General features: G+C 48.7%; 2 protein-coding genes across 3 annotated transcripts in view; one reads left to right on the top strand and one right to left on the bottom strand.

Annotated features, from left to right (window-relative positions):
* The window catches only part of RETREG3 (reticulophagy regulator family member 3), a 30,687-nt gene extending 23,504 nt beyond the window's left edge, over window positions 1–7,183 (bottom strand). The window contains exons 1-2 of one of the 2 annotated variants that reach the window (XM_032163695.2): window positions 6,801–6,937; window positions 2,958–3,005 (exon numbers count right to left, since the gene is read on the bottom strand). Coding sequence is in view for 1 of the 2 variants with exons in the window: in XM_032163694.2 (XP_032019585.1) it covers window positions 6,801–7,039 (239 nt within the window). In the remaining variant the exon portion in view is untranslated. Of the gene's footprint in view, window positions 1–2,957; window positions 3,006–6,800 lie in introns of both variants that reach the window. The other variant, XM_032163694.2, reaches the window with a different exon arrangement.
* On the top strand, window positions 7,176–12,930 carry TUBG1 (tubulin gamma 1). Its single transcript, XM_032163705.3, has 11 exons — window positions 7,176–7,498; window positions 7,820–7,932; window positions 8,134–8,301; window positions 9,786–9,854; window positions 10,138–10,217; window positions 10,658–10,784; window positions 11,340–11,426; window positions 11,541–11,690; window positions 11,952–12,104; window positions 12,188–12,349; window positions 12,536–12,930. The coding sequence occupies exons 1-11, from the start codon at window positions 7,450–7,452 to the stop codon at window positions 12,731–12,733; spliced, it is 1,356 nt and encodes a 451-aa protein (XP_032019596.1). The 5' UTR covers window positions 7,176–7,449; the 3' UTR covers window positions 12,734–12,930.
* Window positions 12,931–13,715: the final 785 nt, after the last annotated feature.

Raw genomic sequence — 13,715 nt, forward strand, 5'->3', positions numbered from 1 at the left:
CGGAGTAAGACTCCATTTCAAAAAAAAAAAAGTAAGAAAATAGCTTTATTGAGATAATGGGTTGTATATGATAAAATTCCCTTTCAATTCATCTGCCAGCAGCAGAGATGAAAAAAAAAATCACAATGCTGTACGACTAACAGCCTTATGTAATTTTAGAACATTTTCATCACTCCAAAAGAAACCCATACACATTAGTATTCCTTCTCCATTTCCCCCAGCCCTGGAAAAGCTTCTTAAGTGGCTTAAAATATGTTACCAAACTACACTTGCTAGAAAGGCTGTCCAATTTATGTTCCTATCAGCCATATGCCCATTTTTCCATATTTTCCCCAGAATTAATTATGATCATTAAAAATACTTAAAGCCAGGTGTGGCGGCTCACATCTGTAATCCCAGCACTTTGGGAGGCCAAGGTGGGTGGACTGCTGGAGCCCAGGAGTTCAAGACCAGCCTGGGCAACATGGTGAAACTCTGCCTCTAAGAAAAATACAGAACAATTAGCCAGGTGTGGTGACACACACCTGTAGTCCCCACTACCTGAGAGACTGAGGTGGGAGGATGGCTTGAGCCCAGGAGGTTGAGGCTGCAGTGAGCCATGATCACACCACCGCTCTCGAGCCTGGGCGACAGTGAGATCCTGTCCCCCGCCAAAAAAAAAAACAAGATAGAAATTAATAATTGCCATTTACATATATTTGAATTCTTTTCTTATTTGTGAGAGTGAAATTTTACGTATCCATTGATTTTTTTTTCCCCTTTTGTGAACTGTCCCTCCACTTTGTCAGGGACTAAAATCCAATTAAATGATCAGTCTAAATAAAATATCCCTGGAATAGCAATTGGTGTCCAGAAACATCGTGAGAAATTCCAGAACCAAACATAAACTTTTGTGGTTAACTATACCATGGAGCCTCACTATTAGTACCAGTAAATTAAAGTTTGCTATAATCATAAATAATGACCACATGTCTATTTTCAAAGACACGATTTCTAGGTTCCTTTTTTATTACAGATTAAGATTGTCTCAAAGGCACTTCAAAACAAAGCATCTCATTCTACAGAGACAGAAAGCCTGTTACTGTACAGCACTTGTGACCGCCTGGTTAATGAGCCCAAGTCACCAGTAAATTCAAAGGAAAAATTAACCCAACCTATATCATGCAGTGACAGTTGTTGCTTGCAAAAAAACCAGAAATGAAATCAGCCAGCTGCTAACAGTGGAGAGAAAGCACTCAACCTTACAATTAGGGCAGATAAAAACTAAAGGTAAAGAGAGGCAAAGTAAACCAAAGCATCCTTGGGAGTCTTCTCGGCTCACAAAGACAAGAACCCTGCAAAGACTATCATCAGGAACATTTGCTCAACAGATTTCATTAGAAATCTGATGTGTAGCCGGGCGCAGTGGCTCACGCCTGTAATCCCAGCACTTTGGAAGGCCGAGGCGGGCGGATCACGAGGTCAGGAGATTGAGACCATTCTAGCTAAAATGGTGAAACCCCATCTCTACTAAAAATACAAAAAATTAGGTGGGCGTGGTGGCGGGCGCCTGTAGTCCCAGCTACTCGGGAGGCTGAGGCAGGAGAAATGGCGTGAACCCAGGAGGCGAAGCTTGCAGTGAGCCAAGATCGTGCCATTGCACTCCAGCTTGGGTGACAGAGTGAGACTACGTCTCAAAAAAAAAAAAAAAAAAAAAAAGAAAGAAAGAAAAGAAATCTGATGTGTTGATTTTTTTTTCACAGAACAAATATCTCTACTTAAATGGGCTCCCTCCCCATCTTCCATTTCTTGTTTCTATTATTTTTTACTCAAATCCTAACCTAACTCAGAATTGCTGTATATCCTTAATCACTTTTTTGAGTCATTTTTATTTATTTATTTTTTTGGGGGGGGGAGAAGGATACAATTTTTACATTTCATTTGTGAAATAACAAATTCTATAATAACCTCCTAGAAATACAGTATGGTTAACTGAGACCAGTGACTGCAAAAAACAGATCCCAACAGAGATCTCTACTTGGGACTCAGCTTGTGGACTGCTCTAAAACAATATTCCTAATTCAAAGACTATGTAGATTCACAAATTGTTAAAAACCACAAAGTAGTCAAGATGCAGTGGGTCATGCCTGTAAGCCTAGCACTTTAGGAGACTAAGCCAGGAGGGGCTGTTAGAGCTGAGGAGTTTGAGATCGGCCTGGGCAACATATTGAGATTCTGTCTCTACAAAAGTTTTTCAAATAGGCTGGGCCCAGTGGCATGTGCCTGTAGTCTCAGCTACTTGGAAGACTGAGGCAGGAGGACTGCTGGAGCCCAGGAGGTAGAGGCTGCAGTGAGTTATGATTATGCCACTGCACTCCAGCCTGGGCAACAGAGGGAGACCCTGTCCCCCCTACAACCCCCGATTCCCCAGCAAGAAAAAAAAAAAAAAACTGAAAGAGCTCAGCAGTTGTGTAGGCCTCCTTGAACTATCTCTTCATGTTAGGTGGGAGAAGGAGCTTGGAGTTCACACATTTCCAGGGTTCATTTACCCTCCTCTGATGTCAGAGTACAAGTCAAACCAAAAAGTTACCCAAACCTGTTCTTTTCTGATCCTGTCAGGATGCATGCTTGTTGACTCTCATATTCTTCCCCCAAATCACTCATTCACAGATGAGGTGGAGGCTAATGAAAACACAAGCTATTGGAAGGAACGGCCTGACATTTCTATTATTATCCTAGAGACAATCACAGATCAGTGACCAGAAGTAATCTAGGCTGGAAGACCTCTGATATGGCCACCATAAATTCTCTGGTACCTGAAAAAAAAAAAAAGTGTGAAAACCTTGGAATACTATAGTGACAAGGTATCTACATCTACCTCCATCTTTTCTTTTTTTTAAAGATGTAAGAGGTCATATTCACAGGTACAGCAAAATATGACTGAGGATACAAAACACTGAAAATTAAGAGCTACCTACCTGAATTCTGATGGGTTTTTTTTGTACTCCTATCCAATCTTCTAATACCTCAAAATGCATAAAAATCTCAGTTAATGATACGCCATTTTTGTCCCATTATTCAATACAAATAATAAAAGAGAAACTAAATATTTCAGATTTGATTTTTCTGACTTGAGCTAATGATCCTCCTCCCTTTCTTAAACATTCAAAATGTTTGTTAACTGAACAGTCACTCTTCGACATTCCTAAGCGAAATGTCAACACTCATACTCAATATGACACTATTAGAATGTGAAGCCCGAATTTCATTTTAAATCTCTAATTACCTACCAAGGAAGCTCATTTCCCCAAACAATTCTGTGAACTCCAATGCCAGACTATCCAAGTTTCTGGGGACTTAACAGTATCTGTGCCTTTCACAGGTAGGAGTCCTCTCCAGAAATGGCATACCCAACTGTTCTTTTAGTCTCAAGAGTCACACTGTCGGCCAGGCACAGTGGCTCACCCCTGTAATCCCAGCACTTTGGGAGACCGAGGTGGGTGGATCACCTGAGGTCAGGAGTTCAAGACCAGCCTGGCCAACATGGTGAAACTCCGTCTCTACAAAAATACAAAAATTGGCCAGACGTGATGGTGGGTGCCTGTAATTCTAGCTACTTGGGAAGCTGGGGTGGGAGAACCACTTGAACTTAGGAGGTGGAAGTTGCAGTGAGCCAAGATCATGCCATTGCACCCTGGCCTGGGTGACAGAGCGAGACTCCATCTCAAAAAAACAAAACAAAAAAAAGTCACATCCTCATTTTGTTGTCTCTCTCCTGCACCTTCTTAAAATGTGATGGGACTGTAACAAGAGTAACTGTGTTCTGGATACACAGCAGACAAACCACTAGGAAATGCCAAAGATAAAGACCAATCACAGCAATGCTTTAAGAGACCCAGAGTACAAAAAGGGTTCTAAGTGAGCCTCTAAACATAGCATATTAATAAGCTTAAGTAAACACTGGTAGAGGCCAGCAAATTAAAGCTAGCTGTAACATCTAAAGATATGTCCCAGTCACAGCAGCTCCTTATGTGCATACCTCAACCTCACATTCTGCTTCAGAAACCTCTCTCAGACAAGCGGCAGATGAAAGATCCCCTCCTCGCACATCACGAGGTCAGGAGATTGAGACCATCCTGGCTAACACGGTGAAACCCCGTCTCTACTAAAAAAAATACAAAAAATTAGCCGGGCGTGGTGGCGGGCGCCTGTAATCCCAGCTACTCGGGAGGCTGAGTCAGGAGAATGGCGTGAACCCAGGAGGTGGAGCTTGCAGTGAGCCGAGATCACACCACTGCACTCCAGCCTGGGCGACAGAGCGAGACTCCGTCTCAAAAAACAAAAATTAATTAAAAAAAAAAAAAGAAAGAAAGGTCCTCTCCTCAAAAAGAACAGCATACATGCTACTAATTCATTTGCATTAATAAATCTTTGGTTTAAAAATCCATTTAAGGCCCGGTGCAGTGCAGTGGCTCACACCTGTAATCCCAGCACATTGGGAGGCTGAGGCAGGTGGATTGCTTCGAGCTCAGGAGTTTGAGACGAGCCTGGGCAACCTGGCAAAACTCTGTCTCTATAAAAAAATACAAAAATTAGCCAGGCATTGGTGGTTCATGCCTGTAATCCCAGCTGCTTGGGAGGGTGAGGCAGGATAATCGCTTGAACCTGGGAGGCGGAGGTTGCAGTGAGCTGAGATCATGCCATTGCACTCCAGCCTGGGCAACAAGAGCCAAACTGTCTCAAAACAAAAATAAGTAAACCCTGATAAAGTGGTTTTTTCCATCAGGCAGTCATACCTCGATACAAATTGGTTTAATGAGGCCCAGCCTTCTTGCTAGAGATAACAAAACCACTGTGGGAAATGTTTTGACTGTATAAAACACTCTTCAGTGAGGTGCTATAGTGAAGATTTCTACAGAGAGCAATGGGAATCAGTACCTAGGGGTCAAGGAAGAAGCACTTGGCTGGGCACGGTGGCTCATGCCTATAATCCCAGCACTCTGGGAGGCCAAGGCGGGAGGATCACCAGAGCCTAGGAGTTCGACACCAGCCTGGGCAATATAGCGAGACCCTGCCTCTACAAAAAATTTTAAAAATTAGCCAAGCATGATGATGTGCACCTCTGGTCCCAGCTACTGTGGAGGCTGAGGTGGGAGGATTGCTTGAGCCCAGGAAGTGGAAGTTGCAATGAGCCGAGATCATACCACTGCACTTCAGCCTAGGTGATAGAGCAAGACCTTGTCTCAAAAAAAAAAAAAAAAAAAAAAAAAAAAAGGCCGGGCGCAGTGGCTCACGCCTATAACCACAGCACTTCGGGAGGCCGAGGAAGGCAGATCACCTGACGTCGGGAGTTCGAGACCACCTGACCAACATGGAGAAACCCCATCTCTACTAAAAAAATACAAAATTAGCCCCTTGTGGTGGCTCATGCCTGTAATCCCAGCTACCTGGGGGGCTGAGGCAGGAGAAATGCTTGAATCTGGGAGGCAGAGGTTATGGTGAGCCGAGATCACGCCATTGCACTCCAGCCTGGGCAATAAGAATGAAACTCTTAAAAAAAAAAAAAAAAAAAAAAAGGGAAAAAGCAGTACCAAAAATAAACGAAGAACGTGGTAGGAAAAGTTTACCATCGAGTTTGCTAAAGGCTCTGGAAGCCACAAATGCCAGACTACTGTGACACCTTTAACTGGGTCTCTTTCAAACTGGGAGAGGATTAGCTTAATAGCTGAACACGGTTTTCGGGTCAATGAACTTGGAATTATTTGTTCTGCTTCAGCTCACTGAAAATCTTTCAGATAAAGGATAATAAATGTTTTGATTTTAAAACCAATTTTAAGGGGAAAGCTATTTTTAGCAAAAACACATTTAAACACACATATTTTGTTGTTTCAGGCTTATCCAGAATAGTCTTAATCCATTCAGCTGCAGAAGGCCCCCTATAAGTCAGTTCCCTTGGAACTTCCTCCATTACGAATAAATCCAAAATTATGGTTGGTAGATCCTATGAAGTCCTAGGTCCACTTTAGGTGATGACAACTGAGAGAAGCAGCAGTTCCATTTTCACAGAGCATGACACACAAATAAAGCATATTTACAGTGCTACTTTTCCAGGTCAGGAAAACTCACACACCGTATTAGACATCAATTTCCTTGCCTATAAACCATGGCTAAGGATGCCTCTCTAATTCCTTGGAACAGGGAGGAGTTACAATCACAGGTGGCTTTGAAACGGGTGAAATCTCCGACATCATTTCCTAACTGTTCTTTAAAAGCTTGTAATTTTCAGCTTTGGGGGCTCACACTGACGCTCAGACTTCATAAACTTCCTTCCCAGATATATAACATGCTAATTCATGCGAATCGCTCAAGCTTGTTTTATAATCACACCTATGGATACCTTTGCAAGACTTCACGCTTCTACTCCAACAATAACTACTAAAACCTCTGGAAACAATCTAGAACTTGCACTTGAGCAAACAAGAGAGAGGAAGTGATGGCTTTAAAGGGACGCAGCTTTGCCGGGCTCAAAAGAGGCGCTCTCGCTCACTCTTGAGCGGCTCAAGATGTTACCAAAGCTCCCGCCAGATGCGCGGGGCGAGGGTGCGGGGACAGGTAAGGCAGAGAAGATGGGTGGACGGCACTGGGAAGAACTGGGGTGCCGAAGCCTGCAGGCGGGATGGAGTGGAAGGAGGTGAGGCAAAATTAGGCAAGTACAGGAAGGAGCCAGTGCAGCGAAGAAAACAGGGCAGGCGAGAAGTACAGCCCTAGAGGAACCGACGAATTCGGGACTCGGAGGGTTTCCGAGGGTCCAGTTCTCTCACCAGAAAGCCACGTTCAGCCCCAGGCACCACAGGGCGCTCCTGGCTGGCCGCTCCCACACCAGGGCTGCCTGCACCCGACTCAGCAGAGGCTCGTAAGGCCCCAGCACCTCCACCAGGGCCCGCTGCGCCGCCTCAACCTGCTGGTCCCGCTCCCAGGAGCCTGACACATCTCGGCGACCCCTGAAAGTCGACCCCGAAGCCCGGCCTGGGGTCGTGGCCACCCCTTCGGCCTCCGCCATCTCCCCCCGGCAGCCACAACATCCGGGGCCGTGGCCCGGCAGTCACAATAACAGCAACTGCGCAGATGCGCGATTCGGCGGGGGAGGTGGCTTCGCACCACAGAGCGCTTGCGCGCAGGCCCAAGCAGGCGTCCACCCGGAGCGGGGAGGACGCCGTACCCCGCCTGCGCTGAGGCGCGGAGCCCGATCCGGAGGCGCCGAGCCGGATCCGGAGCCGCGCACGCGCAATCTGCATGAATGAAGGCCAGTGCTTAAAGACGTGCCATTCATTGCCAGAACTCGGTTCTCATTGGAGCGGAGGAAGTTCGTGGGTGGAGCTGGTTGTTTGGCGCCTGCGTCTTGCGGCGAGCGAGGTGGCGTGCGGCGGCGTTGCGGGCGGGAGCGGCTGCAACGCCGGTGCCTGAGCAGCGATGCCGAGGGAAATCATCACCCTACAGTTGGGCCAGTGCGGCAATCAGAGTGAGCGAAACTCCGGCCCCTCAGCTAGCCAGGTTCCTTAGGGTCAATGGGATCTCGCTGTGGGATCCTGGACTCCATCTGTCCTTGCCAGCATCGTAGTTCTCTGAAAGGCGAGACATCCCTGACCCAGTGTCCACTTGCCCAACCCCGAGGGGCCCTCCCCTGCCCAGTCCCTGGCGTACAGTCCTTTCCTCAGACACGGGAGAGTCCTGCGGCTTGACTTCTTATCCCTGGACGCAGGCGCCCAGTCCCCCGGCTCCTGATTAGAACCTGCCCGGACCTAGATATCTTCTTTCTCCCCTGCCCGCCCCTTCCCCCCAGTTGGGTTCGAGTTCTGGAAACAGCTGTGCGCCGAGCATGGTATCAGCCCCGAGGGCATCGTGGAGGAGTTCGCCACCGAGGGCACTGACCGCAAGGACGTCTTTTTCTACCAGGTGCCCCCAGCGACTTGGCCAGGGGCGGCAGTGGCCCGAGGGGGCGGAAGGGAAGGGAGTGGCCTGGTACTGGGAACCCCGCTGGGCAGTGGGGCCTGGCGGCTGGCTTGAGGAGGGGGGCCGGAGGGAGCCAGAGTTGGGAGGACTTCGGACTTGGGCCGCCCTAGCTGATTGGGCCCCCTCCTGGACTCCCCTTGACAGGCAGACGATGAGCACTACATCCCCCGGGCCGTGCTGCTGGACCTGGAACCCCGGGTGATCCACTCCATCCTCAACTCTCCCTATGCCAAGCTCTACAATCCGGAGAACATCTACCTGTCGGAACACGGAGGAGGAGCTGGCAACAACTGGGCCAGCGGATTCTCCCAGGTCGTTTCCTATTCCCTGGCAGGGCCCACAACTCGCTGGGTAGGGACAGGCTCTATGACGTCCCGGAGAGAGAGGAAACCAGATCAGGGATGTATGAATGCTGGAGGGAAAGACATGGCTGCAGGGAGTGGACTATATAATATTGTCAAGCACCTACACTAGCTAATGCAGTGTGCCAGGCCATTCTAAGTGCTTTGCATATATTAATTTTTCGAAATCTCCCAACAACCCTAGAAGTAAGTACTACAGGTCCACAGTCCCTTATCTGCCTTTCCAGGATCCAGAAAGCCATGAAACCAAAGGACATTTCATAACTAGTTTATCAGCAAGAACAAATTTCAATGAAGACAGGCTGTTTTATAGTTTCTTTATTTTTATTTTTATTTATTTATTTTTTTTGAGACGGAGTCTCACTCTGTCGCCCAGACTGGAGTGCAGTGGCACGCTCTCAGCTGCACCTCTGCTGCCCAGGTTCAAGCGATTCTCCTGCCTCAGCCTCCCGAGTAGCTGAGATTACAGGTGCTTGCCATCACGCCTGGCTAATTTTTGTATTTTTAGTAGAGACGGGGGTTTCACTGTGTTAGCCAGGATGGTCTTGATCTCCTGACCTCGTGATCCGCCTGCCTCGGCCTCCTAAAGTGCTGGGATTACAGGCGTGAACCACCATGCCCAGCCCGATAGTTTCTATCCAACTTATTGTCATTACTGATGCCTTTTTATTACAGAAATACTAATATATTTGATTAACATGCTTCTGACTCCCACTGGAATTTTATTTAACATATATTATATATACCATAATACCTTTCTAAAATCTGAGATATTTTGAATTCCAAAACATAACTGGCCCCAACACTGTTAGATAAGGGTATATGGACCTGTATTAATTATCTTCATTGTACAGATGAGGAAACTGAGGTGTAGAGCAATTAAATAAGCTGCCCAGAGCTACATAGAAGTAGAGTTAATAGGCCAGGCACGGTGGCTCACGCCTGTAATCCCAGCACTTCGGGAGGCCAAGGCGGGCAGATCACCTGAGGTCAGGAGTTCAAGACCAGCCTAGCCAACATGGTGAAACTGATTCTACTAAAAATACAAAAAATAGCTGGGCATGGTGGCATGCGCCTATAATCCCAGCTACTGGGGAGGCTGAGGCAGGAGAATCATTTGAACCCAGGAGACGGAGGTTGCCATGAGCCAAGATCGCGCCACTGCACTCCAGCCTGGGAGAAAGAGAGAGACTCCGTCTCAAAAAAATAAATAAAATAAAAAAATAGAGCTAATGTATGAATCCAGGTAGTCTGGGTGTAGAGTGCTTTCTTGTAACCACTGCACCGTACTGCCTCTCAATGTAGATAAAAGCAGGCAGCTATGCTCCGTAAAAGGACTTCTGGGTGCTATAAGGAGAATTGAGGGTGGCTTTTCGGAGGTCAGAGTCCTCCCATGGTTCTGTCCCACTCTGACCCTCCCCTATGTCTGTACAGGGAGAAAAGATCCATGAGGACATTTTTGACATCATAGACCGGGAGGCAGATGGTAGTGACAGTCTAGAGGTAAGTGTCCCAGGAATGCTGGTAGGAGCTGACATAGGCAAGGCTTGGCAGCACACTCTAGAAGTGACCTGTTAGGAACAAGACCCACTCATGTACTCTTTGCACTGGACAGAAGCTAGCAGGCCTTGCTGGAAACAAGGCAGTTGCCTGAGCTGTATAAGTGAGGTGACTGGAGGGGAAGCAAAGGCTTGGGAAAATGGGAGTCCTAAAAAACTATGAGATGGGTCTAGTTTGACATCCTGCCACTAATTACCTGTACACTGACTGCCCCTTCCCCATGCAGGGCTTTGTGCTGTGTCACTCCATTGCTGGGGGGACAGGCTCTGGACTGGGTTCCTACCTCTTAGAACGGCTGAATGACAGGTAAGTTTGTGTTTGGGGATTAGGAAAGGTCTCCAACTTAGCTTCCTAAATGACTAGGGGACCCAGCAGATATAACTCCATATTTGCTGGAACAGGAAAGAGTTCTTATATTCCCTCCTATAGACAGGAAAATGAAGTTACAATGACTGAGAACCCCATCTCACTCCCAGTAGTGGCAACTGCAGCCTAGAACCTGAGCCCTGGAGGAAAGTCGAGGGAGTGTGGCCAGGTGTCCATTTGGAAGCCCAGAGTCTAAGATGTTTCTGTCCTTCCCCCTGTAGGGTTACAGACTTCCAAAAGTCAAGGCTCCCTTCTTTACTGATCTGACCCCACCCCAGTTTCGCCATCAAGATTTAGCTGCTTCTGGACACTTGTTAGGGAGCGCCATGTTCACCAGGCCTTCAGCCTGTTGCCCTGATCCTTTCCCCAACCCCCACCAGGTATCCTAAAAAGCTGGTGCAGACATACTCAGTGTTTCCCAACCAGGACGAGATGAGCGATGTGGTGGTCCAGCCTTACAATTCACTCCTCACACTCAAGAGGCTGACGCAGAATGCAGACTGTGTGGTGAGTCCTGGATTCTACCTCTCCCAACTCTCAACACCCCATACCCACTTAAGTCTATTAAATCATTTTATGTATTTAAAAAAAATCCATTTTAGCCAGGTACAGTGGCTAATGGCTGTAATGCCAGCACTTTGGGAGGCCAAGGTCGTTGGATCGCTTGAGTCTAGGAGTTCGAGACCAGCCTGGGCAACATGGCGAAACCCCATCTCTACTAAAAATAAAAAAAATTAGTCGGGAGTGGTGATAATGTGCAGAAGGATCACTTGAGCCTCAGAGGCAGAGGCTGCAGTGAGCTGAGATCATGTCACTGACTGCACTCCAGCCTGGGTGACAAAGCGAAACCCTGTCTCAAAAAAAACAACTGTTTAAATAATTAAGATGAAAAGAAAAATTTAAAAATCCATTTTGAGCCCTCCTTTACCCCAGTGCAAATCCCTTTCCAGTGAGTCTTCTGGCCATAAAGCTCAAGGGAAATTAAGCTTCAGAGCCTAGGGTCAGGCAGAGCTCCTGTTTTTCCTATCCCCATTGATCTGTGACCCTCTTCTGTCCCCCGAGGTGGTGCTGGACAACACAGCCCTGAATCGGATTGCCACAGACCGCCTGCACATCCAGAACCCATCCTTCTCCCAGATCAACCAGCTGGTGGGCCCCCCTCCCGGACTCCTTTGGACTGGAAGCCCTCCTTGTTGGAGGGTCATCTGGGGAAGGAAGGTCCCACCCAGGCTGAGGCCCATAACATGGCACGCCTGTCCCCAGGTGTCCACCATCATGTCGGCCAGCACCACCACCCTGCGCTACCCCGGCTACATGAACAATGACCTCATCGGCCTCATCGCCTCGCTCATTCCCACCCCACGGCTCCACTTCCTCATGACCGGCTACACCCCACTCACTACGGACCAGTCAGTAAGAGCAGCCTTCAGTGTCCCAGGCCAGGCTGGCCCTGGGCCCAGCAGGCCCTGCCCTAGCCTTTCTCTCTTCCCCACTGCCCCAGGAGCTGCCCTTTGCGGGCCCCAAGGCACTGCCCTCAGGGACTGGCATAGAGCAGGCAACTTTCTTGCTGACTTGCTCTCCACCCTCCCTCTGCCTTTGGCTTCTGCCAAAGAGAAGCCAAAGGGGGACTGCGCCCTGAGCGCTGGCCGGGTCCCTGTCTCACTGTCCCATCAGGTGGCCAGCGTGAGGAAGACTACAGTCCTGGATGTCATGAGGCGGCTGCTGCAGCCCAAGAACGTGATGGTGTCCACAGGCCGAGACCGCCAGACCAACCACTGCTACATCGCCATCCTCAACATCATCCAGGGAGAGGTGGACCCCACCCAGGTAGGGGAGGCCCCTTCATCCCACGCCCTGGACCCACAGGGGTAGAGGAGAGGCCACCTCTACTGCTCCTATGCCCACCCCAGGTCCACAAGAGCCTGCAGAGGATCCGGGAACGGAAGTTGGCCAACTTCATCCCGTGGGGCCCCGCCAGCATCCAGGTGGCCCTGTCGAGGAAGTCTCCCTACCTGCCCTCGGCCCACCGGGTCAGCGGGCTCATGATGGCCAATCACACCAGCATCTCCTCGGTGAGTCTCACAGTTCGCACCTTTTTTCCCTGAATCAGTTTCCTGACTATACCTCACCTCTCTGCATCTGCTGGCCCTGCTTCTAGCTTTTTTGCTGTGGGCATAGCCCAGCCTTGGTTCCCCAGCTTTCTGGGCCATATTATTCTTCGAAGTTCTTTGTAACCCCTGTTTTCTGCACACCCCAAGCTCTTCGAAAGAACCTGTCGCCAGTATGACAAGCTGCGGAAGCGGGAGGCCTTCCTGGAGCAGTTCCGCAAGGAGGACATGTTCAAGGACAACTTTGATGAGATGGACACATCCAGGGAGATTGTGCAGCAGCTTATCGATGAGTACCATGCGGCCACACGGCCAGACTACATCTCCTGGGGCACCCAGGAGCAGTGAGTCCCCCAGGACAGGGACCCTCATCTGCCTTACTAGTTGGCCCAGGCCCTGCCTGACTGACCACCCCCTCAGAGCACAGATCAGGGACCTCACGCATCTCTTTCTCATATACATGCACTCTCTGTTGGCCTGCAAACACATTTACTTCTCCTCTTATGAGACTATTTATCTTTAATAAAGCACTGGATATAAATCAAGTCACTGGTCCCTTTAAAGCCTTTGGGTTCTGGAGATGTGGTGGGGATGCCTGTTCTTTCTCCATCACTCTGACAGGGTCCTCGCCCACTTCCAGCATCTTCAATTCTGTACCAACAGCTTCCCCTAGGTTTTTCCTCTGCCTAGGTTTGGAGAATGCTGGTGGGGTTTGACCCACCTGAAATTCCTTTCCAGGGTAAAAAGGCCCACAGATATTACTTTGTGCTCTGTCTGACCCTTTCTGGGTCCCCGTTCCCTCCCACCCTCACTGTATCAGGTGAATATTCCACCAGCCTCATGTTTCCACATCAGAGTGTCTGATTAATCACAACCTGAGGCCCAAGGCCACCACCCCTGCCACTAGGCCATGAACAAGCAATGGAGTCCAACCCAATACCTTTAAGCTTCTAGCAAGCAGTCCAGGAGAGCCACTCGTTTCAGGCAGTTGGAGTCTAGCAGCATCAAGTCAACAGACCAAATCTAAAGCCTAGACTGTAAGCAGGATCATAAGTGGTTCCATAGCTAAGGCACCATGATTCTCTTCTCAAGTGGTCGCCAGTAATTTAAATGGCCAGTGCCTTCTACTTCTGGTGGAAGATTGCAGGGAGGTAGTAAATACCTAGGGGCCTAAGTCTTTAGGATTTTTTTTTTTTTTTTTTTTTTTTGAGATAGGGTCTTGCTCTGTCACTTTGTCACCCAGGCTGGAATGCAGTGGCATAATCACAGTCCACTGCAGCCTCGACCTTCCTGGCTCAGGCGATCCTCCTGTCTCAGCCTCTTAAGTAGC

This window comes from Hylobates moloch, unplaced genomic scaffold, assembly GCF_009828535.3.
Source record: "Hylobates moloch isolate HMO894 unplaced genomic scaffold, HMol_V3 SCAFFOLD_10, whole genome shotgun sequence".
Taxonomy (NCBI): Eukaryota; Metazoa; Chordata; class Mammalia; order Primates; family Hylobatidae; genus Hylobates; species Hylobates moloch.

Bases quoted from the DNA above. Each gene is read 5' to 3' on its own strand.
- TUBG1 (XM_032163705.3), top strand. From the start codon at position 7,450: ATGCCGAGGGAAATCATCACCCTACAGTTGGGCCAGTGCGGCAATCAG. The intron at 8,302-9,785 runs GTCGTTTCCTAT...ATGTCTGTACAG, and splicing joins GGGCCAGCGGATTCTCCCAG to GGAGAAAAGATCCATGAGGA. The intron at 9,855-10,137 runs GTAAGTGTCCCA...TTCCCCATGCAG, and splicing joins ATGGTAGTGACAGTCTAGAG to GGCTTTGTGCTGTGTCACTC.